The 26,703-nt window shown below is 41.3% G+C and overlaps 1 protein-coding gene across 4 annotated transcripts in view; it reads left to right on the plus strand.

Moving 5' to 3' along the window:
• The window catches only part of CACNA2D3 (calcium voltage-gated channel auxiliary subunit alpha2delta 3), a 1,053,043-nt gene extending 1,027,279 nt beyond the window's left edge, over positions 1 to 25,764 (plus strand). For all 4 annotated transcript variants that reach the window (XM_049863210.1, XM_049863213.1, XM_049863211.1 and 1 more), the window contains 3 exons: positions 22,923 to 23,035; positions 23,253 to 23,335; positions 25,376 to 25,764. In XM_049863210.1, the coding sequence (XP_049719167.1) occupies positions 22,923 to 23,035; positions 23,253 to 23,335; positions 25,376 to 25,468 (289 nt within the window). In that variant the 3' untranslated portion in view covers positions 25,469 to 25,764. The remainder of the gene's footprint in view (positions 1 to 22,922; positions 23,036 to 23,252; positions 23,336 to 25,375) is intronic.
• The last annotated feature ends 939 nt before the right edge of the window (positions 25,765 to 26,703 follow it).

The raw sequence follows: 26,703 nt of genomic DNA on the forward strand, positions 1-26,703 counted from the left end.
AAGTGACACATATTTTGGGGGGATACAGTTCAATCGATGACACTGCATGTAAGAATATTTACAGGTATAAAATATGTATGCACATATTAATATGCATTCATAGGCATGAAATGCTCTCACTCATCTTGGAAAGTTACAGTTCATGTTAGCCTGCTAAAGGCTCTGACAAGTCCTGTAGGGAAAGAAACCTGTTAAAGCCTTTTTACTCAGGGATCTACTAAACACCCATCAACATCAGGCAGAATAGCTCCATAAAGCTAGCCTTGAGAAACCACTCTGTTAGGCTAATAATTTCCATGCAGACTGGATGGGATAGAGGTCATGGCTCTTGATATATTTATAAGCTATTAAGTGCTTTGGGCATAATGCTAAGATAAATGAAGTAGCCAGGATGCTGGATATGTGTACTGCGTTAGTAAATATTCATGTGTAGATGCATTTATTAAACTAGGAGGTTTGCTGGTATGGACTCAAATTGGAGCAGCGTGCCAAAGCAAAGGGAGTCGTCAGATGTGTGACTGGGTTCGTGAGATAGAGATGCTACCCTCACCTGTTCCCTTACAAGAACCAGGAAGGAAGGACATGTTGGCTCTCCTGAAAGATCCTTGTAGCATCTTCCAAAATTTATTTCTTGAAGGAGGCACATAAAAAAAGATTGAGGATTAATTTCTCTACCCTTAGAAATGAAAGAACAGTGACTCCCATGGCCAGGACCTTCTTGATAATATTCATCTTCAGAAAATGCCCCAGCCTGTGATACAGTGGTGTTCTTTTATCACAAGTGTTAAACTGGAAATTAACTAAGGAGAAAAGATGCATAAAGAGTCAGAGTTCAGAGAAAAGTTGACACACATCTCTTTTTTACCTTTTAACGTTCATTGGAAAAGATGTTTTAAACTTTTAAAACTACAGTAATGTTAAAACATACAAAATTAGAAAAAATAGCATAATGAACTCTATGTACCCATGGCCCAGCTTCACAAATTACCAGTCTTCCAATGTCATTTTATCTAACCCCAGCTATATTCTTATTCTTCTTATTATTAAATCATTAATAGTATAACTATAATTATTTTGCTGGAGAATTTTAAAGCAAATTCCTAATATCATTTTTTCATCGATAAACACTTCAGTATAGGTCTCTTACACATAAGGACTTCAGGAATTTTTTAGAATGATAATGCCCTTATCACACCCTACAAACTTAATAGTAATCCCTAAGTACTATCTTGTACCCTGTCTGTATTCAAAATCCTGCAATTATTTGAAAATATCTTTTTATTTTCGGTTTGTTTGAAGTGAGATCCAAATAAATTGCATAAATTGCCTTATGTTGTGAGGTCACTGGTCCTACAGAATGTCCTCTATTCTGGTTTTGGCTGATTGCTTCCTGGGGTTAAACACCTTTAACGATGTTTAGATTTAGAAATAGATTAGATTCTGATACTTTTTCTTTTTGGGGGGGGAGAATACTCTGTAGGCAGCTCCATATACTTCCTGTGACATCCCATCAGGAGGCACACAATATATCGTCAACCTTCAGTGATGCCGAGCTTGATCCTTGGGCTCACACGTATCAGCCTGACTCTGTCAAGTTGCCATCAGTCTTCACCGCTGCTTTTAGATCTGATGATCACTGCTGGGATCTATTATTTCACTAGAAAATTGTAAAAGAGAAAGAGAAAAGTGATGTCTGAATTCTACCCTCTGTTCTGAATTATTAGCTGACATTTTTCTCCAGAGAAAAACTTCCCTTCATTAATGGTTTGGTTGCCTCAAAATATAATTTGTTTAGAAAAATCAAAACCAAACCCAAACCCATTTCCATGTAGTTGATTCCGACTCATAATGACCCCACGGGACAGAGTAGAACTGCCTCATAGGGTTTCCAAGGAGTGGCTGGTGGATTCGAACTGCCATCTTTTTGTCTAGCGATCAAACGCTTAAGCACTGTGCTACCAGGGCTCCTTGTTTAGAAAAAGCGGGATCAATACTTGATTCTTTATCAATTTTTAGAATAATGACTTGGTTTCCTACCAGCTTCCAGTGATGAACAATAAGTTGGCTTTTAAAATAACTTATTATTAATCCTTGGGTTTATATGTTGTTTTAGGGAGCCCTGGTGGTGTAATGGTTAAGCACTCGGCTGTTGACCGGACGGTTGGTGATTGGAACTCACTCAGTGGCATCCGAGGAGAAAGACCTGGCAATTTGCTTCTGAAAAGATTACAGCCTAGGAAACCTTGTGGGGCAGTTCTACTCTGTCACTTGGGGGTCGCTATGAGTGGAAAATCAATTCAATGGCACCTAACAACAATAACATAACCAAAAAAGCAAACCCACTGCTGTGGAGTTGATTACAACTCATAGCAACCCTGCAGGGCAGAGTAAGATTGCCCCATAGGGTTTCCAAGGCTGTAAATGTTTTTATCATGATGTTGCTTATCTTCAGTAAGCAACATCATGATAAATGGAGAAAAGATTGAGGTTGTCAAGGATTTCATTTTACTTGGATCCACAATCAATACCCATAGAAGCAGCAGTCAAGAAATCAAAAGACCCATTGCATTGGGAAAATCTGCTGCAAAAGACCTCTTTAAAGTGTTGAAAAGCAAAGATGTCACCTTGAGGACTAAGGTGCACCTCACCCAAGCCATGGTGTTTTTCAGTCACCTCATATGCATCTGAAACCTGGACAATGAATAAGGACGACCGAAGAATTGATGCCTTTTTGAATTGTGGTGTTGGCAAAGAATATTGAATATGCCATGTACTGCCAAAAGAACAAACAAATCTGCCTTGGAAGAAGTACAGCCAGAATGCTCCTTAGAGGCAAGGATGGCAAGACTATGTCTCACATACTTTGGAGATGTTATCAGGAAGGATCAGTCCCCGGAGAAGGACATCATGCTTGATAAAGTAAAGGGTCAGCGAAGAAGAGGAAGACCCTTAAGGAGATGGATTGACACAGCAGCTCCAACAGTGGGCTCAAGCATAGCAACAATTGTGAGGATGGAGCAGGCCCCCGGGCAGTGTCTCGTTCTGTTGCGCATAGCGTCACTGAATCGGAACCGCCTCGAAGGCACCTAACAACAACAATGAATCTTTAAAGAAGCAGATTGCCATATCTTTCTCCTGTAGAGCGGTTAGTGGGTTCAAACCACTGACTTTTGGTTAGCAGCTGAGTGCTTAACCACTGTGCCACCATGGCTCATTCAAACAACAACATCCATTGTAGACATTATTTATTTCATATGCAATTTTCTGATCTTCGGCCCTGTCTTAGTCATCTAGTGCTGCTATAACAGAAATACCACAAGTGGATGGCTTTAACAAAGAGAAGTTTATTTCTTCACACTAAATTAGACTAAAAGTCCAAACTCAGGGCATCAGCTTCAGGGGGAGGCTTTATCTCTCTGTCGACCTTCTCATCAATGTTCCTCTGGACTAGGAGCTTCTCCGCTCAGGGACCCTGGGACACTCTGATCCTGGCACTTCTTTCTTGGTGGCATGAGGTCCCCAACTGTCCACTTGCTTCCCTTTCCTTTTATCTCTTATAAGATAAAAGGTGGTGCAGGCCACACCCGAGGGAAACTCCCAGGGATGTGACCTGAGCGAGGGTGTTACATCCCACCCTGATCGTCTTTAACCACAGGCAGAGATTATGATTTAGAACACAGAGGAAAATCACAAAATGAATGACAACCGCACAATACTGGGAACGATGGCTTAACCAAGTTGACGCATATTTTTGGAGGACACAATTCAATCCATGAGAATCCTCTTCAGCTTGGTCCTTCTGTCTTTTTGAAAAGACTGCATTAGTCTTTGATACCTTCCTTAATTTCTACATAACAAGATATTCTAGGCTTATTTTGTACATTTTCAGCCTCAGATCTGGAATCAGCCATTTTCCAGGGAGCCTTGGTTTTGTTTATTGGGAGATGTTATTTAGAGACCACAATCTGTACCCAAGTATTCATTGTCAATAGCTTTGCCAAAGTCATCTGAGCCTTTTTAGGAGACAGAGCTGGGAAATATATTTGCTTAGAAAGAGAAAATAAACGCTCATACGAATAATTCCAATTCCAATCCAAAACTGTACAGTTTTTAATTAGCATCTTGATTTACACTCGTACCTCTTTTCTCTTACACTGAAAATCTCAGTTCCTAACCACATTAACATGACTAATCATTTACTCAAGCATATATGTGTATATGTGTGTATACGGTCACACAAACACACATATATATGTGGTGACACGAACAGTTAAGCTTTTGAATATTAACCTAAAGGTTGGCAGTTCAAACCCAGCCACAGACACCTCAGAAGAAAGGCCTGACAATCTACTTCTGAAGAGTCTCAGCCTTGAAAACCTTATGGAGCACAAGTCTAACACGTGGAGTTGCCATGAGTCAGAATCGACAGCAGCTGGTGGTAGTATATGTGTGCATGTGCGTATGTGCCTGTATATGTATATATAAATGTGTATATCTAATTTCAAAATACTAATAACAATATTATTGCTAATAATAGCATGACTAACACATTGTTTAAGAACTCTCTGTGGTTTTTTTGTTTCTTTGTTTTTAAGCTAGATCCCAAGATGGAGATAGGGTTAAACTCTGTTTTAAAGTCAATTTAAATAATTCTTTTCTTTGTGTGTTTATACCAAGAATTTGATAAATCATTATGGATAATGTTTGCTTATAATTAGGAAGGATTACTGCTTTACTTCTTCTTAGTTATATAACATATGCACATAGTATCAAGGGTACGACCATGAAACAAAGAACACTCAGAGGAGTGTTGCTTCCCTCCAAATGTTCTACCCTGTATCCTCCCTCTTCTGGTGGAAATCCTTTTTATTACTTCTTTGTTCAGGTTTCTAATTTTTTCTTAATAGGTCTTCCCCTTTCTTTCACAATAGAAGTATATCACAGATACTGTTCAACATCTTGCTCTTTATCATACTACATACATTCCTGGAGATCTTTTCTCATCAGTATGCAGATCTCCTCATTCTCTTTCACAGCTGCGTAGTACTCCATTGCCTGGATGTATCAACTCATTCAACCTTTTCCTACAGTTAGACATTTGGCTTATTTCTAGTCTTTCCTTATACAATCTTGCAATGAATTGCTTAATACATACATAATGCCATATTTTTGGCACAAAAGTAGGAGGTTATAACTATCAGTCTATAACTGTGAGTCCAGCATCAGCCATATCAACTGGACTTCTCCAATCTAGGGACAGATTCCTTGGCCTCAGTTTATGAGTAAATTGTTGCATTATTGTTGCCCAGACAAGTTTCTGTGTCAGGTTGTGTCATCTGATGGGTAAGATGGTAGACTGAAGTCTGACGGTTTGAATCCACCCCATGGCTCTGATACCTGTTACCTGTGCCATCTTAAACCAAGATGAGACCAAATCACTTAAGCTCTCAAGCCTCAGGTACCTCTTCTGTAGCTTGGAGATAATAATATTACCTGCGTCATAGGGTTGTTGTAAGTAAAAGACCTTCACACAGTTCCTGGCACGTGGTGAGTGCCAGTAAGTGGTAGGTGTTGATGACAGTGATGGTGATGATGATGATGGTGTTGGTGAGGTGGTATTGATGGTGACCGTGTTGATGGCAGAAGTGATGATGGAGGCAGTGAGGATGGCAGTGTTGATAATGAGTGCAAATGGTTAACAAGTGTAATAGTTAAGACCACAGGCTGCAAGTCACACATACCTGGTTTTGTAGAGAGTCTTGATACTTTGATACTCGATGGTTTTTAGAATTTGGAAAAGTTGTTTAACTTATCAAAGCTTCAATGTTTTTCATCGGTAAAATGGAGATAATGATATTTCTTTAAATTGGTGTGAGGATTAAATGGGAACTGCTAAGAAAAGTGCTTGGCACTAGGCAGACCCTTCATAAATGTTAGCTGCTGTTCTCATTATTTATAAAAATACACTAATAGTTCCAGTGAAAATATTTAGCAAATTCCTTACTCTTCTTAAGGGATTAGAAGAAAATGGATCATGTCATAACTAAGAGGATTTACAGAAGACCCCAGTACAAAAAATAGAAACTTTGAAAAGCTAAAATAATCGGCGAGGTTTGAAAATATCCTTTGTTGTCAGCTCTTTTGAGATTCCCTTCCTCTGTGTTAAGAAAAGAAAACTGGGTCCCTCTTTTCATTCTGTGGGGCTCTCTCCTCCATATTTCAAACAGAAAATACCATTCCTTGCCACCTGCCTTGGGCTGACAATGCCAAAGAACTTCCTGCCACGTTGTTTTCAAGCTCTGGGTCGGCACCATAAATCTTGACAAATCCTCGGTGGAGCTGAGGATGAGTGGAAGGCATTATTATGGTTCTCATTGACTCATTCTGTCTGCAACATAATAAATGCCACAGCGGGACACTGGGCCCTGCAGACAAAGCATCATTCTGGCTTTTTGTGTGCTCTTCCCATCAGTGAGTCACAAATGGAATGCCATAATGTGGCCATTGTATACAATTTTGAATAAATAAGTATAACAAAGACAATATGCTGGTCTCATTTAATCTCAGCACTTAACTGTGAAAACAGAGCCCATTTCCCACGCTAGTGAAATGAAACAGGAGAGGGCTCCGGGAAGGGCATCAGGGGTACACCTGGTCTGATTGGGCTCCAGGTGGGTAGATGGTTGCTCCGTCCCAGCTCCCTAAAGCCTAAGTTTTCCAATTGCAGTGTGACAGGCAGTGTGACGGCTATCATCAGGAACTGAGTGTATCCCCTAGTATCCTTCGGTTTATACATAACAGAAGGGTCAACTCAGCAGGCTTAAACAGTAAAGCGAGAAGTTGAGATTCAGGCTTCAGGTGAGGCTTAATCTAGTTTCCCCAAAGTTAGAACCAAGACCTATTCATTTTTTCTCTACACATTTCCCAGCAGGCATTTCCATTTATGGGTACAGGATGGCACCCAGTGGCTCCTGAGGCTGAAAGCTTTGTTCTCATATTTTGCGAGCAAATATAAGAGTTCTGGGTTTCAATTTGGTTGGAATAACCTAAATCCATGCCCATCTCTGAACCAGTTGCTTTCTCCAGGGGAAGAAATTTCACCACTCAGCTTAGGCCCAGCTACATGCATGCCTGGATATAGGGCCAGCTCCTCAGAAGCACTTGGGCTACCTGGGGGAGAGGGGGGTTCCTGAATAAAGAGGAGGATATTGGTACCAGGAGAAGGAAGATGGGATATAAAAGAGAAACCGCTATAGAGGGTTGAGCGGGGCCCTCATTTGATAAAAAAAAAACCAGAAGCAGAGATGTTTGGGACCTTGAAGTAGACCAGAGTTCAGAGTCGTGAGAATAAACCAAATTCTGGTCTGCTTCAACTTTGTACTATGTTCAGTAGGACTCATTTGTCAAAGACACTTGTAGGACTTTGAATTATGTTTTTATCACTGTTGTTCTTTTGTTATGCAGTAAGCTTTAGTTCTGAGCTGCTATGTAGAAAACGAAAACAAAGGCCTGTGCCTTCCTTGCTCTGAGAAGTATAACAGGAGATAAAGTTACCCAAATTAAGCACAAAATAGCCATCTGTCTGTCTGGTGTCCTGTAGTTGGACAGCTTAGCCTTTAGAGAACTGAGACTCAAAACCCACCAGCTGCCTGGACACCAAGTCCTGTGAGATGCGCCTCTGCAGACACCAGCTGCCCAGACACCAGGTCCCAGGAGATGCTCCTCTGCAGACACTAGCTGGCCGAACACCAGGTCCCAGGAGATGTTCCTCTGCAGACACTAGCTGGCCGGACACCGGGTCCCAGGAGATGCTCTTCTGCAGACACCAGCTGCCCGACACCAGGTCCCGTGAGATGCTCCTCTGCAGACACCAGCTGCCCGGACACGAGGTCCCAGGAGATGCTCCTCTGCAGACACCAGCTGCCCGGACACCAGGTCCCGTCAGATGTACCTCTGCAGACACTAGCTGGCTTACCCAAGGTGTTACCCATATATTGTGAATAAGCTGGACCCCGCTGCCTCCAACCTAAAATCAGCTACATCAGAAGGTCCGAAGGGGAGTGACAGCTTGCTGGCCAGTCACCTCCTGCATTTTGAAGCATCTGTCCTCCTCACTTTTCAGTTGGACTTATATTGAAAACTAATGTTTGTTCACTTCTTTGTTTTGTCCATGGTTGCTTAACATATGTGGCCTGTGCTTCCCATCTGACACCCACAGGGCCTCTTGTTGAACCTCACTTTCAGCTGCTTTGCAGGATGAATCTTTGATATGTTCTTCTGAGTTACCAAAAGAGAACTTTTCTACATTCTCCATGGCTTACAGTTTCCAGACCATCCCAAATGTAGCCCGTGGTATTGGTGTCTGTCCTTCCAGCCATTTCCGGTGTGATGGTGCAGGGGTGGTAACCTGGATGTGCACATAGAAATATGTGTCGTATGTGGTGATAAAAGTATCTGAAACATGTCATGGAGAACGGGGACAGACAGCTACCCTCTGGGGGAGGGAGGGTGCTTCATGGAGAAAAACCAAAAACCAAACCGGTTGCCATTGAGTTGATGCCAACTCATAGCAACCCTGTAGGACAGAGTAGAACTGCCCCATAGGGTGCCCAAGGAGTGGCTGGTGGATTCAAACTGCTGGCCTTTTGGTCAGCAACCAAGCTCTTAACCACTGGGTCACCAGGGCTCCTCATGGAAAAAGTAACATTTAACGCATCCTTCAGAATTGAATTAGGGTTCTCCAAGGGTATGGGAGGAGGTGGCTATAACACCCAGCCTTGCAACTCAGTAAAGTATAATCCCTGAACCAGCAGCATCAGTATTACCTCGGATCAGGTAAGCAAGGCAGAGTCCTGGGCCCCACCTATTACCTGGGATCAGGTAAGCAAGGCAGAGTCCTGGGCCCCACAACAGATGCAGTGAACAGAATCTACATTTCAACAAGGTCCCCAGGTCCTTTGTGAGCACAGTGGGTTTCAGTCTTGGTGGCATGTTGGCATCACTCAAGGAGCTTGAAAAAGTGTCTTGGTACATTTCCCAGGAGTCTCTGGGTGGTCCAAACTGTTAAGTGTTTGTCTAGTAATCAAAATTTGGTGGTTCAAATCCAGCCAGAGATACCTTGGAAGAAAATCCTGGCAATCTACTTCTGAAAGGTCACAGCCATTAAAAACCCTTTGGAACACAGTTCTACTCTTAAACACATGGGGTCACCATGAGTCCGGATTGACTCGATGGCAGCTGATTTGGTTTTTTTGGTTCTAATATAATTGTCTTAGGTGTGGCCTAGGTATTGGGAGAAAAACAAAACAAAACGTTCCCCGAGTGATTCCACTGTATAGCCAAGGCTGAGAAAGACAGCTCCAACTGTGTCTCAGCACTGAGGGAGCAGCGCGGTGCACTCAAGGGCTCGTTCAAGGTCAGCATGCCTGGACGTTGTGAAGGAAGGTGGCTTTAGGGGCTGGAACAGGTGAAGACATGAGGCTAGAGAGAGAGCCAGGTGGGTAGTGAAGTACCTGCCTGCAGCACCAGAGTTCAGACTACTGGCGATAGGGGCTGTGGAAAGCTATATGGCAGAGGGGTGGGATGATCGGCTTTGCACTTGGGAAGGACCACACCATGTCAAAACTGAAAAGTGGATCAAGGCAGGGAGGCCAGTTGGAAGGCATGCCAGATGCTATAAGGAGGGCAGAGTGGCTATACTTTGTACAGGGCCTAGTGCAAAATAAAAATGTGGGGTCCTTGGTTCAAAAATCCGGAAAAAGGTGCAGTTAAAGGTACTAAAACTGTACTTCGTCCTTCCTTTTGGGGTGTCTCTCTTGACCTGTTGTATATTTTATTGGGTCTTTAATGTTATACTCCCTTGGCCACGGGGATAGTCACTGGCTAAATAAAGGCCCCCACACGCACCCCAGGGTCCTGCTGCTTACTCAGAAGGGTGCACCACCTACTGGTGCTGGGTTCCCCTCCCACCAGCCTCTGGGCTGTAGCATCAAATCCCAGCTGGGGGCGAGGAACTAAATCTCCCACAGGTCCACCCATGGTGGACAGAAGACCCTAAGGGTTGCAACCTTTGTGCCAGGATGTACTGGGTACCTGGATTGGGGCTGGGGGAGAGGCTCATCTCTGCTGAGTCACCAGCCAAATGCTCAGTGCTGCTGCTAGCCACTGCCATCCATTCCTCGTGCCTGCTCCCAGGTCCCTGCCCAAGGCAGAGAGGGCTGTGTGGTTGCTGGGCAGGAAAAGGAGGCAGGCAGGGAAGAAGCTCTCCTGGGGAGGTGGGATCGCACGTGAGCTAAGGCTCCAGGCCTCTAGTGCATGCTGCACTGTGCTAGGGATTTCTCTTATGAAACACAAATCCAAAGACAAGAATTCCAGGCCTGCCAGCCAAGCAGCAAACCCCAGTGTAGAGCCCTCTGAGCATAGGTCCCTGAGCAGCTGGTCCTGGGGAAATGGATGGATTTGAGAGTGGCACAGTGGTTGAGAGCTCGGCTGCTAACCAAAAGTTTGAGAGTTCAAATCCACCAGCCGCTTCTTGGAAACCCTATGGGGCAGTTTTGCTCTGTCCTGTAGGGTGCTGTGAGTTGAAATTGACATGATGACAATGGGTTTGGTTGTGTTTTTGGAAGGAGACAGTGAATCAAAGCATGGGGATGTTCAGAGAAGAAAGCACTGAGAATGACTTCAAACCCTCTCGCTGGTATAAGTGGAGAGATGGTGGCACCATTAAGGGAAATGGGAAACAGAATTGGGATTGCCTGGGTTCAGGGCAAGTTTTAGGTAGTAGTGGGTACTTTCTTTCTCCCAACATTTCACCATCCTTTTTTAGTTACCTAGTGCTGCTGTAAAAAAAAAAAAAAAATCAAGTATCAACAACAAAAGAACTCACAATTGGTGGCTCTAAAGAACAGGAATTTATTTTCTCACAGTTTGAATCCAAATCAGGGTCTCAACTGCATCAATTCCTTCTGCAGGCCTCTCTTCTAATTTCTGGTGCCTGCCAGCAATCCTGCAAACCCTGGTGGCATAGTGATTAAGAGTTCAGCTGCTAACCAAAAGATCGGCTGTTTGAATCCACCAGGCACTCCTTGGAGACCCTATGGGGCAGTTCTACTCTGTCCTACGGGGTCACTATGAGTCAGAACTGACTCGACGGCAACAGGTTTTCAGCCTGCGATCCTTGGCATTCCTTTACTTGTAGATGGATGATCCTCACATGGCATCTGTCTTCCCCTGGTTTGTGTGTCCATGTCTACTCTGCTCTTTTAATAAAACCCCACTCAGAAGGGATTAGGTTTAGGACCCACCCTACTCCAGTATAACCTCATTAACAAAAGAAAACCCATTTCCATACAGGGTCATGTTTATGGGCACAGAGATTAGAACTTTCACGGGGGGACTCATTCAATCCATAACACTCCCTTCCTCTGGTCTAACTGCATACGCTGTTGCTTTCAGAACAATGACAAAGGAGAGGGGGAGAGTGAGCCTCCTTGCCTTCTTCCAGTCTAATTAGACTGCTCTGTGTGTCTTGTCCCAAAGCATAATGCTAAATTTGGTTTACAAGTGAACACCTATTTTTGTTTTTGTTTTTTTTCAGGATGTTATTTTTGTTAAATGTCTTCTAGGCCCTTTAGCTGAACAGATCATGTGGTATTAGCTCATTTCCAAGTACTTGGAGGACATCTTACATTAACAGACTTACTGGAGGATGAGACAGGATGTTGAGTGGGGCTTTCCTCGTAGTCCCAGATTTAGGTGAGGACAAAGAGAGGCTAAGTACCAGAGGTTCTAAAGAGAAAGTCATTTAGCAGGCACCGTGGAAGCCCTCCCACCCCACCCTCCCCCGAGCTTATTTGGTGTATGGAAAAACTGAGCTACCTTCCAGTGTACCTTGAATAGAGCATCAGTGTTCGCGGAAAGAGGCATTTCCCCCCAGGGCATGCTTCTTCCTGCCGGAAGTCAGATAGGGCATGGGAGAATGCCCTAAGAGGCCCCCATCCTATATTTGGGAGTGCCTGCAAGAAGCTAAGGCTAGCAGTTGTTGAATGCTGAGAGCTGATGTGTTCTTGTGCTTCCCTTAACAGGGGAAAGAGAACTGGAGAGAGAGGGCAAGGTTTGGAGAAGGGGCAGCCCTGAGATAGCTAATGGCTAAAAAAAAATGGCTAGGCCAGGCAAAGAGGCTGTGTTTTCCAGGAGTTAGATGGGCTGCACAGAGGATATCTGGTCTCCAGCCACCTTGCTTAAACCCCAGCCAAGAGGGCTGCTCTCCAGGTGAGGTCTGCTCCAGGAACAAGAGGCTGTGGAGTAACTGTTGAGCCATACACAGGGCACCAAAGACCAATTGCTGTTAGTAAGAAAACAAGCTGTGGTGGGAGAACAGCCCTGCAGCCTGTGGATGGGAAATGCTTGCATCTTTCCAAACTACTGAAGAAATTAGAAGCTTGGAGACAGGACAGTGGAGAGCTTCGAAATAGGCATGAAATTAGAGTATTAAACGAGACTGGATTGATTTTATTAACCTAAAATAGTCAGAAAGGAGCCCTGGTGGAGTAACAGTTAAAGCACTTGGCTGCGTATTGAAAGGTTGGAGGTTCAAACCCACCAGCCCCTATGTGGGCAAAAGATGTGGCAGGCTGCTACTTTAAAGATTTACAGCCTTGGAAACCCTATGGGGCAGTTCTGCTTTGTCCTATTTGATCGCTATGAGTTGGAATCAACACCAGTGGGTTTGGTTTGGTTTAAAGTAGTCAGAAAGTTATGGATTCTATACAAGATATTCAACATAGTACTGTTGAAGAGATTAAAAAAAACCCAACACACAGTTATTTCATATTTCTATTCCTATTAGTCCAAGGCAATGCAGCAAGCACGGTCATTTGCATCCCTCGGCTGATCCCCACCAGGGTATGCTGTATCACGTTCTCATTGTCCCGCTGAAGTCTACCTACTGCTTTTCATCTCATTTCAGATCTTTGTATCAATGTTCATAAAGAGAGATTATGCCATAGCTTTGTTTGTGTATAAACTTGGTCAGGTTTTCTATCAGTATCTTTCATAAAAGGAATGTGAAATACTCCCATTTTGCCCTGTGCTCTGAGTTTAAATATTTTGGAACTGCATGGGCCGTGGCATTCTGAAATGATTCACCCTTGAAATTACCCAGGCCTGGCACTTTTGGGGGGCTGAGCAGGTGAGGCAGTGCTGTTGATTCATTTACCTTGTATGGGCTGAGTATGCATAGGTACTGGTTCCCCCCTCACTTCCCCTCGTTGTTCGACTGCGTGGCCAGAGTCATGCTGGAACACACCCTCAGCGTTACATTTCTAGATTGAATTTACACACGCACTGCATGTTTGCTCGCGACAGCCTGCAGTCCTGGCTCAGCACAGAGGGTGGAGGTACATGTTCAGGATACATAAGGTATCCCCCGGGCCCAAGGTAGAAGAACCTCATTGAACAGCCACAGTCATATACCTCCCCCAACTGGAGAAGAGTACAATATAGACAGGATCAGTGCCAAATTCAAAAAAGTCCTCTGTCTACTCATCATCTTTTACCTTCCTTTTTAACTTTCCTGGAAACTCTATAGAAGGTAAAAGACTTCACTCTTAGGTTTCGATAATGATGATCCATTTATTATCTCTCGGAGGTTTTTGTGGATTCTTTGGCGTTTTCCATATATAGAACATGCCACCTGCAAATAGGGCTAGTTTTACTTCTTCCTTCCTGATTTTCTTTCTTTTTATTGCCTAATTTGGCTAGGACTTCCAGTTTTAAATTCTGTCCCGTGTAATTCTTTATCAAGCCACAATTCTGTCCCCATGTAGTGAAAGGCAAGCCAACAGAGCTTTCCAAATGTACAGTCCTGAGGGCCCCTGGGAATCTTATCCATCAGTCCCTCCCATAACGTGTGTTTGTTCAGGGCAAGGATTAGGGGAACAGCCTGACTGCGCTCCTCATTTGCTCAGCAAAGGCCCTCTCAGAAGATAGTGGGTGGCCAATGTTGGGGGTGGGGTGGTCTTGAAATTGCATAATCAGTTTTCCTCTGGCTCTTTCTGAGTCTGCAGTGAATGGGAGGGGAGGACTGGGTTATTTCAGTCCCAGGGATGGACACATCAGAGTTTCTTCACTTTTCCCAATTCTCCTTCCCTGGAGGACCTAATTTATTTCACACGTTTTGACCTATCTCTGCTTACAAATGACTGCTGGGGTTCTCTGTGGAGGCACATCCCCCCACGCCATGTTTGGCCCCCAGGCAAACCCACCCAGCCACAGAGCCTCTGCATGGTGATGTCAGCCTGGCTGCTGGGCCCAGCTGGATGGAGGTGTGTTTTATGAAGTTCAACCCTGCACCCTGGGCCATAAATACACGTCGTGCACATAAATGTACAGCTAACGTTGCCCAGACTCCTCCGAAGCACCAGTTAATAAGCAGACAGTAAGTCTTTAAAATATGGAAAAGCAGTTAATCTTTCCGATGGCAAATCCTCTGTAGGGGGTTGTTGTCCTCCGCTGCAGTGCAGCTGCCCGCACAGCTTTTCACCTCTGAGGGTCAGGGAAGGAAACGGGACATTCGCTGTGGAACTTTGCTGAGCACACTGGGGGAGCCTCCACCTAGGAGGGCGAACATGTTAAACAGTAATGTCTTATCTTTGTTGTCATTTAGCATCCGTATCAAGCGACCATGCGGTCTGCCCTCAAGGAGCTTGAGCACTAATAATTCCACTTTAAGACAATACAGTTCCAGTCCGTAACAGGTGAATTGCTGCCTCTGGTGCGGAGCCACAATGAGCATCGGCTCTGGAGGCTTGCAGCTTTGGATTGGAACCTCAGATCTGTCCCATATGCTATGTACGGAAATCCGTATTTCATAACAAAAATTTAGAAAGCCTCCTTGATTCAGCATGCCTTCCGCTGTTGAAAACACATGGTATCAACAAAAAATGCAAAGCAGAAAATAATTAGGTCGTGAAAGGGTTAAATATTCATACTCAGTATATAGTTTTGCAAAATTATTTTCCCACTTACTATGTCTTGGATTTTTTTTCCTGCTAGCAAATAGAGGTCCTTTCAACTTTTCACCTGGTGCCAAGTAGACCATAGAATGGATGTAGTTGCTTATTTAATCATTCCCCTATTGGGAGGCATTCAAGTGGGTTCCATTTTTTTCCTCCTTACAATGAACAATGCTACCAAGAGCATCCTTCTACATTATTTCTTGGGTTCCTGAACAAGAGTTTCTTCAGGGAGTTAATGAGGAGTAAAACTAAGAAATAGGGTCTAAATGATTTCCATTGTAGTAATAACAAATTGTCCTCTATGGTGACTCTGAAAGGTCACACTCCCACCAGCAGTGTACAACAGGATTCATTCTTCAATACTCTCTCTATCATTAGTTCATATCACAGATTTTGAGCTTTGCACATCTGGTAGTGAAAAGTGCATCTCAGTGTTTGCTTCCTTTTAATTTACATTTCCCTAATTATTAATGGGAGCCTTAGTGGCACAGTGGTTAAGAGCTTGGCTGCTAACCAAAAGGTCGGCAGTTCGAATCCACCAGCTGCTCCTTGGAAACCCTGTGGGGGCAGTTCTACTCTGTCCTATAGGGTCACTATGAGTTGGAATCGACTTGAGGGTAAGGGGTTTGTTTTTTGTTTTTTTAATTATTAATGAGTTTGAAACTTTTGTTTTTATTTTATTGTGGCAAAATAGATATAACATTTGCCATTTCAGCCGTTTCTACGTGTTTAATTGACTGGCATTAATGACACCCACACGTTGCGCAACCGTCACCACTATCCATTTCCAAATTTTCCCCTGACCCCCAACTCCTTCCCCGACTTGGTAACCGCTAATTACACCTCTGTCCCTATGCATTTGTTTATTGCAGATATTTCATGTGAGTGGGATCATACAACACTTTGTTGATAAAGTCTTTTAATGCACAAAAATTTTTAATTTCAAAGTCCTATTTATCTATTTGGTTTTCTGTTGCTTCTGATTTTAGTTCGTCATATCTAAGAATCCATTGTTGAAAACGAGGTGTCAAAACATTACCCTTATGTTTGGTTCTAACAGTTTTATGTTTTTAATCCATCTTGAATTCATTTCTATATATGGAATATTTCTCCAACTTCATTCCTTTGCATGTGGCCATGCAGTTGTTCCAGCACCATTTAATGAAGAAACTCTTCCCTCCCCACTGAAAGCACTTGGCACCCTTGTCCAAAATCAGTGGACCATATATGTATGGGTTAATTTCTGGACTCTCAATTCTACTCCATTGGTCTGTATGTCTGTCCTTCTACCAGTACCAGACCGTTTTGATTACCATATCTTTATAGTAGGTTGTGAAATCAGGACGTATGAGTCTTCCTACTTCGTTCTTCAAGATTACTTTGGTTATTTGAGGCCTCTTGCCATTCCGTATTCATTTTAGGATTGGCTTTTGTGCAAAGAAGGCTGTTGGAATTTTGATATGGGTTTTGTTGACTCTGTAGATGGTTTTTAGGTTATATTGACATCTTAGCAATATATAAGTCTTCCAGTACATAAACATGGGTGTTTTCCCATTTATTTAGGTCTTCTCTAATTTTTTTCAGCAATATTGTATGTATAGTTTTCAGTATTCAAGTCTTTCACCTCCCTGGTTAAATTTATTCCTAAATATTTTATTGTTTTAGATGCTATTGTAAATGGAATTTTCTTAATTTCCTTTTCAGATTGCTCATTGCTGGTATATAGAAACCCAACTGATTTTTGTGTGTTGATCTTGGGTCTTGTCACTTTGATGGATCCATTTATTATCTCTAGGAGGTTTTTTTGTGGATTCTCTGGGATTTTCCATATATAGAACATGCCATCTGCAAATAGGGCTAGTTTTTATTGCCTAATTTGGCTAGGACTTCCAGTATAATACTTCAAATAGCAGCGGTAAGAGTGGGCATCTTTGTCTTGTTCCCGATCTTAAGGGAAAGTACTGAGTCTTTCTATGTTGAGTATGATGTTAGCTCTGAGTTTTTCATAAATGTCCTTTGTCATATTGATGAATTTCCCTTCTGTTCCTCTCTTGTTGTGTTTTTACCATGAAAGGGTGTTGAATTTTGTCAAATACCTTTTCTGCAGCAATTGACGTGATCCTCTGGTTCTTTTCCTTTATTCCATTATTGTGGTGTATTGTATTGGTTTCTTGTCTAATGTTTAACCTCCATTGCAGTCCTGGGAAAAATTCCACTTGATCATGGCATATTATTCTTTATAAAATTGTTAGATTTGGTTTGCCAGTATTTTGTTGAGGATTTTTACACCTATATTCATAAGGGATATTTGCCTGTAGTTTTCTTGTGGTGCCTTTGGCTTTGGTGCTAGGGTAATGCTGGCCTCACTGAATAAGTTAGGAAGTGTTCCTTCTTTTCTATCTTTTTGAAAAGTTTAAGAAGGACTGCAGTTATTTCTTCTATAAATGTTTGGTTGAATTCTCCGCTGAAGCAGTCTAGTTCAGGACTTTTTTTGTTGTTGTTACTGGGAGGTTTTTGATTACTGGTTGAAGCTCTTCATTTATTGTGAGTCTATGAGGTTTTCTATTTCTTCTTGAGTCATGTTAGGTAGTTTGTATGTTTCTAGGAATTTATCCATCTCATATGTTATCTCATTTGTCGTGCAGTTGTTCATAGTATTTTCTTATGACCATTCTTATTTCTGTAATGTCCCCATTTTCATTTCTGATTTTAGTTATTTGCATCTTCTCTCTTTTTTCCTTTGGCAGACTAGCTAAAAAATTTGTTGATTTTATTGATCTTTTCAAAGAACCAACTTCTGCTTTTGTTGACTCTATTGTTTTTCTATTCTCTATTTCATTTATTTCCACTCTGATCTTTCTTATGTCTTTCCTTCTGGTAGCTTTTTTATATATCAGTTGTCCATCTGTGTTTCCTCTTTCATGAATTGTCTCATGGTTACTGGGTAGGGCAAGCACCCTCCACTCCCTTTTTATAAAACTCGGTTTTGTACAATTATCCAGACTATTCTTTTTACTTACTCTTTGGAATCAAACTTGGAATCATCACTTCAGATGCCATCAAAAATCCTATTGGAAGTGGCATCTGGGGTCTTAAATGCTAACAAGTGGCCATCTAAGATGCATCAATTGGTCTCAACCCACCTGGATCAAAGGAGAATGAAGAACACCAAGGTCACACAATAACTATGAGCCCAAGAGACAGAAAGGGCCACATGAACCAGAGACTTACATCATCCTGAGACCAGAAGAACTAGTTGGTGCCCGGCCACAACCGATGACTGCCCTGACAGGGAGCACAACAGAGAACCCCTGAGGGAGCAGGAGATCAGTGGGATGCAGACCCCAAATTCTCACAAAAAGACCAGACTTAATGGTCTGATTGAGACTAGAGGAATCCCGGTGGTCATGGTCCCCAAACCTTCTGTTGGCCCAGGACAGGAACCATTCCCGAAGACAACTCATCAGACATGGAAGGGACTGGGCAGTGGGTGGGAGAGAGATGCTGAGGAAGAGTGAGCTACTTGTATCAGGTGGACACTTGAGACTGTGTTGGCATCTCCTGTCTGGAGAGGGGATGGGAGGGTAGAGAGGGTTGGAAGCTGGCAAAACTGTCACGAAAGGAGAGACTGGAAGGGCTGACTCATTAGGGGGAGAGCAAGTGGGAGTATGGAGTAAGGTGTATATAAACTTATAGGTGACAGACTGACTCGATTTGTAAACGTTCACTTGAAGCTCAATAAAAATTAAAAAAAAAAAGTCCTATTGGGAATTTGATTGAGATTGCTTTGAATTAATAGATTACTTACAGGAGAGATGACATCTTAAAAATATGAGTTTTCCCTTCCATAACCACTGGAATTTTCTCCAGTTTCCAGGTTCTCTTTTTATTTTCTTCATTAGGTCATGTCTTTACTAGATATATTCTTAAGTACTTTGTAGCAACTATTGATACTGTCAACCATCTTTTATTTCATAGACATTGTTTTCATTGGTTGGTTATTGACAATGTCTAGGAAATGCTGTAGTTTTGTATGCTAATTATGTAACTGGTCTGCTTGGTGAGGTTTTTTTTTTATTATAATGGTCAGTTGGTTTTCCTGGTTTATTTATAAACACAATTTTCATATTTCAAGTTTTCAAATTATTTGCAGTGTTTATTCATATAGTAGTCACTTAAAATGTTTACAGTGTCTCCATTTCTTTTGGGTTTAAATGCTATATTGTGACTTCTTTTTAGTAGCGCCGCCAAAAGTTGGTTTGTGGTATTGTTTTTTAACCAGATTTCGATTCTGTTGGTTTGGTTATCTTCACATTTCTATTCTGCTTTATAAATTCCTTTGGTCACTGATTCAACAAATATTTCTGGAGCATCTGCTCTGGCCCAGGCATGACTCTAGGTGCTGGGGATAACAGACAATGGGCAGAACAGATGCAGCCTTGCTCCCATGGAAATCAGTCTGTTTTGAGGGGCAGACAGTGAGGAAGTGAAAGGAAAGTGGTGACCTTGACAAGGATCAATTCAGCCTTAGTGGAGTAGATTCACGAGAGGAGAGAGACTGTGAACAATTCTTTTCAGGACTTGTACTAGAGAACAAAGGAACAGGGGCAGTACCTGGATGTGAGGTCAGGAGGATTTTTTTTTTTTTTTTTTTTTTAGAGGGGAAGTATGACAATATCTTTATAAATTGAAGGGAATGGCAAGTAGATGAAGGAAACTGTTTAATGATCACCTCTCTTCCATCAGTCACATCCTTGCAGAGAACTGAGAGGTGGGCTTTGGATAAACCTGTTCCTGTCAAGTCCATTCCGACTCGTTGTGACCCTATAGGACAGAGTAGAACTGCCCCATAGGGTTTCCAAGGAGCAGCTGGTAGATTTAAACTGCTGACCTTTTGGTTAGCAGCCAAGCTTTTAACCACATGTCACCAGGGTCTCAGGCTTTGGATAGAGGCATGGGTGTTCAACCCAGTGTACCAGAGGGAAGACTAAATATAGGGACACACATACAAGTGTATTTTCCAGTTTTAATTTGAAAAACTTTATTTGCAAACTTTGTTCTTGCTAATAAAAGTATTTAAGGTCACACTGCATATATGTGAGTCTGAGTTGTTCTCAAGGATTAATTCAATGGCTTTTTGACTTTTAATTTGCACTGTTGGTATCTGTTTGCTATTGCAGGGAAACCTGTGAGAACTGGAACTTGATGGGCTGCCTTTTTTTTTCCAGGTCTAGCGAGTTTCCCGCCTTTGACAGGGTGTAGCTTACCACTTTTCTTTTGCTTTCTATTAAATTAATGGAAAATATTTGCGTTTTCCTTCTCTGGCAGGTTTCCACCTTACACCTGTCCAGGTTTCACAGGTTTTACTACAATTTCTAATTGTATTTTAATAGAACAACATGTAATTGATGCTTTCTGCTCTTTGGAATGTGTTACAGTTTCTTGTGTTTGAAAATATTTCATTCTATGTTGTTTGGATATGAGGAATTTTTGTTGAACATTTTAATTGATCATGCTTTCATTAATCCTTTTTGGTGTTTCTATTAGTTTGTACTCTATGATTAGAAGGTACATCAAGGTTCCTGTTATAGCTTAGTAGATGACATTTTTTTTTCAGAATGAGCATTTTCTTTATTATATTTTAATAATTTTTCACTTTGAATGTTTTTATGGTGATATTACTAAACTCATTCTTGTCTTTTGTTGTCAGGATTGTCCCGGTATATCTGGTTCCTTTTTCCATGTCATTCTGTTTTAGGGGTGTCTGTTGCTAAGAAAAATATAGTGCTGGTATTTTTGTAAACCCAAGTTAAAAGTCTCTTTTTAGTATGTGAATCTGCCCACCTCACATTATTGTAATTGGTAATACAATATGCTTATATTGGCAATTTTTTGTGTGTTTATCTTAAATTTATGCTATCTTGATTTTTTTTGGATTAAGAAGGGTTTCTTTTTTTCCTTTCCAGCAATTCTTCTTAAATTTTAAGACAATTTTCTATTAATGTCTCTACAGTTACTTAGAATCTGTTTTCCTCTGCATTCCAACATACCTTCTACTTACTGTTTTCTTCATCTTCGATTCTCCTACTGAGAAGCTGGTGTCATTCGGATTCCTTTTGATGTAATTTGTTTCCAGAGAAGCTTTTAGGATTGGCCTTATCATTGATAATCTGAAGCTTTGTTAATTCTTGAAGGGCCATTTCAACTTAAAGAATAGGGGTTTTCTTCAGTCTGGAAAATAGTCTCTCCCTTTGGATCTTTCTCCTTTATCACTACAGCTCGTAGATTCAGTAGGCTTAGTATCGTAGTCAAACATTCTTTAAAGAATTGTGTCATCTTGGTTTTGCACTTTTGAGACTCTGTTAACCTGCTTCCAACATGGAAGTCACTGGTTCTCTGATGAGAGAGCTATTGCAGATAGAATGTTTTTGTATGCCAGTGGGTATAGTTCATTACAAAGAAGCCAAGTGCTCGAGCAATGTCCTTGCATAAATGAGAAAGGAGCTGGGTTTAAAGCAGAGATTTTTTTTAAAGTTTTAGTGAGGCAATTAGCAGGGTTCAGTATTTTTTTCCAGCCAGGTGTAGTCTTAGAGTAGGGTGGGAAGGGCCGAGAGCAGGTGTCCCAGAGTGCGCCTAGTTATTAGGGATGACAAGGTCTCATGATTTAGGCATTTAGGAAACAGAGCAGTGGAATGTCCTGTTAGCTGCTATGGATGAGGAAAATGAGCATAATTGTAGGGTATTAGATGAATAGGCATTGGGCATTTGTAGAAAGAAAGCCAGATGGGTTGTAGTCTCAGAAGCATTCTTGGATAATTCAACATAGGAGGCGGTAACAGGTAAGAAAAACGGGAATCATTTCCTGTCTTTACAATTTTCCACAAAGCAGGATTCTTCCACGTTGCTTAATATCAGTGAACCATGGTGATAAACTCCAGAGAAAGAACAAATTTGGTGAAAGAAGGATGAATGAAGGTAAAACCTAGAGAAATTCGCCATTTTATTTGCCAAAAGTCCACGTCCTGGGACTCAACTGAATTTAATGAAATACGAAAATTACATGACGGGAGTTCTAAGCTTAGGGCTAATTATTTTGGTACTCTGCAACAATCTGGAATTTTGATCTTTCATTTGTTCCTCCAAACAGTCAGTAGTGTTTCTGGTGAAAGGGGAATTTTGATGGTGGTGCTACCTTGCCATTCACTGTATTGGGTAATGTGAGGAGGAGGTGTCATCAAGCTTATTTCAGATAGGCTAGAAGGATGGATCCAGAAGGTTGGAGCTGCTTTAAAGCCTTAGAACCAGGAGATTTTAGACTATGAGAAGATTGGATCCTTTTAAAAGACTAGCATTAATTTCATTGAGAAACACTGTTCCTCTATTACAGGCACACATTGTATGTGCAGTGTGGTGCAGGGAAGGGTCCAGAAAGTTCAGTGCCTCTTTTCTCATCAGCATGACATAACTTGAGTCTATGCTTCAGTAAGAAAGAAAGAAAACTCCTAGAAGGAAATCATTATGAAACCTGGGACAATGTTGAGGTCCTGAGAGAAGGAAGTTTGGCATGGAAAAGCCTCTTAGGCCTTGGAAACTGAGGTTGTATTCAGCCAACTCTGACTCCTCTGTTTTGTACATATAAAATCCCAGTCTTTCCGAGATGAGTTTTATGAGCTGAGCACAGCCATAGATGTAGTTTATAAGCTGTTCACTTTTTCGGTGCATCTTGGGATTTCTACGAGAAGAGCCTCATAAGGAGGCAACTTGAGTAGTAAAGCAGAGTCTCTGAAACTTGTTTTCCAAAGTGTTATAGTAGTTGCCACCCAGGAGAAAAGTTTTTCTCATAGCTCTTTACTTGAGGGATAGTACATGACTACTCACTGTCTTGCCTGCCTCTTGTTCCAACAGGTCCTTTGTCATCCAGCAAATCCCAAGCAGCAATCTGTTCATGGTGGTGGTGGACAGCAGCTGCCTGTGTGAGTCTGTGGCCCCCATCACCATGGCGCCCATTGAAATCAGGTATATCCTTTTGTGCATAGGTCCAGCCACTGCTGCTGAAGCTGGTAAGGGGGCTCAACAGTAAAGAGACCTGGGGGAGAAATGTTAAGAGAGGGAGACATTATATCCTTTCCGTTGTTGGAGAGAAGTTGTTAAGGGAGTTCATTGCCAAGTTTTGACCCTCCAACCCAGAGTAAGGAAAAGTAACATTTTTGGAAATGTGCCTTAACTACGGTCAACATAATGAATCCCTTAAGTGTGAGCGGTTAAAGGCCCAGAAGATTAGAAGACGTCCGGAATCTTGTCATGGCTTTCATCCTCAGGTAAGCTTGAACTGTTTATTTCTCATCAGATTTGCAGTGAGAATCACACAGTGATCTAAGAACTACAGCTTAAAAGTTTACCAATGAGAAGGCAACACCTTTCAGGCAAACCAAGCAAGAACATGCAAGAATATACAGGAAGGCTAACGGCCCTCTGCATTAATAGGTTCTTGCTCTTATATCAAGATCTATTTTTTAGGCATCTTTACCATCGTCCCCATTAGAGACGTAATATAATTTTATCACTTTGCACTATTATGTACTATGTGGCTTTGGCCATCTTGATTGACTTAGTTTTACAGCTTAAAGCAAAAGTGGCAATATTAATATCAGATTAAGAAGCACAGTTTATGAAAGTGGAATCTTAAGTCTCTGAAATCCCTAACTGCACCAAGCCACAACTGTAAACACATTGCATTTAAACCTGAAGTGATGATCAGAGGAAAATTAAGCTTACTATTGAGAAAAGTGATCTTACCACAGATTAGGTGAAACATAAGAGACCACCTTCAACGCTATAGGCAAAATATTTAGAACCTAGCTTTAAACTAAGCCTTCTACCTCAAATGGAAAGCTGGCTTAGATCAATTACTATAGGCAAGTTTGGATGGTATCCACTCCTGAAAATGTCACCAGAGCAGTAAGCTCACTTTTAAAGAGCAAATAATTTCACTCTTGTTTACAACTACCCAAGCCCCAGAAACGATGGTAAAGTCAGTATAGTGCCAATGAGAACTTGAAATTTATTAATATTTGCTTCTATATTTAAGGGATGCTTCAGTAACAATGTATTATACACATAAATGCTGAAAAGGCCTTTGATAAAATTCAACGATAATTCCTGATTAAAAAAGCTCCATAAAACACAAATAGAAACAATAGCCCAAATCACAGAAATCACTTCAATTAAAGACCAGGAACTATATACTTAGATAACTGAAGTTACTACAGTAAAAATTAATACGATAAATTTGCTCATATACCAATAGTTTTTAAGTTTATAGAACTGGTAAGATTTTGTATGTGACGGAGGTTCAATTTAGCAAAAAAAAAAACAATTCAGAGGAGAGGAATATAGACTAAAAACTTAAAATAGTAAAGTAAGTCTCATAAGAAATTCTAGGGACTTGGGGAGGCCTTCCTGTCCAAGACCAAAAAATTTAGGAAGTAAAATAGAGCTATTTGAAAGTTAAAAATTATAACTTTTCTATGGAGAAAGATAACCTAAACAAAGCCAATTTATAAGGTTTGAAAAAAATATAAGTCAAATAATAACTTGAGAAGTCAAACAACCTCATATAAACATACACCAAGAACCTGAAAAACAGAAGTCACTGGTGATCAGGAAACACAGGTGATGATGAAATAGCCGGCTACAGTTGTCAAAAACGTCCTTTAGCTCAGCAGAGTCACTGCTGGGCAGCTTTGCCACGGGAAATGGCAGGAGAGAGACTCACTGACTGGTAAGGACCTACATTCAACACTCTTTGTAGCAGTAATGAACAAATAGGAAAATGGATGGCCATTTGATAAGAAAATAATAGCTAAATAAAAGAGATAGAATAATAAAAAAAGAAATGGACAAATACCACTTAGTGAATAAAAAGGAAGACATACACAAAACCTTCCACAGCCACTTCCCTGAAATAATAAGGCCCCTTACATGTTCTTGTACTTATATTCTGACAGGGAAAAATGAGAAGTCTAAGGTTTTGCTTTTATAATGTTAATCAAAAAAGACCTCTCTTACCAGCAGCCCTTTACCTTTTGAGTGTTCTATATAATTTTTTTTTATATATAATGGTATGCAAAGAGTGATTTCAAGTATTTTATGCATTGACAGCTAAAATCTGAGATTCTCATCTCTCACCTGAGGAAATTTAAACAAATCCATGTCCCTGCCCTACATTATCTAGATCCCAAAGGGCTTTGGTCCTACCTGGGAGAGGCTGGAGAGGTCTAGGGGATCAACATGACTTGGAAAGCTTAAGGCATCCTGGAACTCACTTCTGCTCTAACCACCCTCTGCCCTCCCCACAGGAGAACGCAAGAGAGTGTGGAGGTGCACTGAGCGTTCACGCCCAGCAGGCCCTTCTACTGCTCCCGCTGCTTTTGATGCTGTTGTCAAGGTGACACTGACGGAGATGTTCTCTTGGCATGCTAAATCATGGATAAACTGTGAACCAAAATATGGTGCGACATAGGAGACATGAAATATAGTCCAACCATCAGCATCTCATGATTTCAAACTGTGCGTGATATAAACAACTCTTAAAGATATGTTGACAGAAAAAAAAGGTTCTCTTTTTACTTTGCCAGTCATGCACATGTCAGTTTGCCACATGATAATCATCCCTCATCAGAAACGGGACTGCAAGTGGTAGGCAGTGTCCCTTCTGCTTGGAACCCACTGAAACCAATTTAAAACTCTGTACTTTTTAAATAAAGTATATTAAAATCATAACTTCCTTGTTTGAGTTTTATTATCGTTTTATGCTTAAGAATGCAGACTAAAAAAAATGTGTGGGGGGAAAAAGCCACCCATTCCAGAAACTGGTAAAGGACGGTTGTTGGCAGAGCCTACGTTCTAATGCAGATTCTAGACAAATATTTAACAACTGTTTAGATGTTCTGCTCTCAGTTTTAAAAATATTTACAGAGTATACCAATCTATCATCTACATGGGAAGAGCTTATTTCATAGACTCCTGAATTTTATGTTGAAGTGAACTTCAACAGAAATCATAATTTGGATGAGAACGCAAGCTTCCATAATATTCAAGTGTTGAACTATTTGGGACTAGAAATAAAGAAACCATAAGTCCTAGGAATTCATTCTGAGAAGACTTGAAGGAGGAAAAGAAGAATGATTAAGAATAATTCTCAAGCTTACTGCTTGAGCATTTGGCTGCTGGCTTTCCCCCATAAACAAGAAATGAAATTAGATCTCAAATATTACAAGATGTGAAACTACCCAGATGTGTGAGCATTCCTAAATCACTGAATCCTGAACCAAAGAAAACAGATTCCATGGGATCATGGTTACCAAATAAAGCAGAACAATTTCCATGTCTGAGTAGAGGATGCCTTACTTTATAGGACAGACAGCTAAAAGTCATCTGGAGAAAGCCATTTAAACTTAAAAAGGCCCGATTATCCTGCCACTATTTTCGAAACAAACACCGATGTTGTTACTACTTTATACTAAAATGACTCCAGTGTTTGTAGGAATAATAAGACTTGTACTAAATTGTTGTGCTTCTCTGTTACTATGCCTCTGGTGCTAGTTACGGACTAGCACTATAATAATGCTATAACATGCTAAGCTGTCAAAATTTTGACAACTGTGGGACTAGAGTTACTGTGACC

This window comes from Elephas maximus, chromosome 20, assembly GCF_024166365.1.
Source record: "Elephas maximus indicus isolate mEleMax1 chromosome 20, mEleMax1 primary haplotype, whole genome shotgun sequence".
NCBI lineage: Eukaryota > Metazoa > Chordata > Mammalia > Proboscidea > Elephantidae > Elephas > Elephas maximus.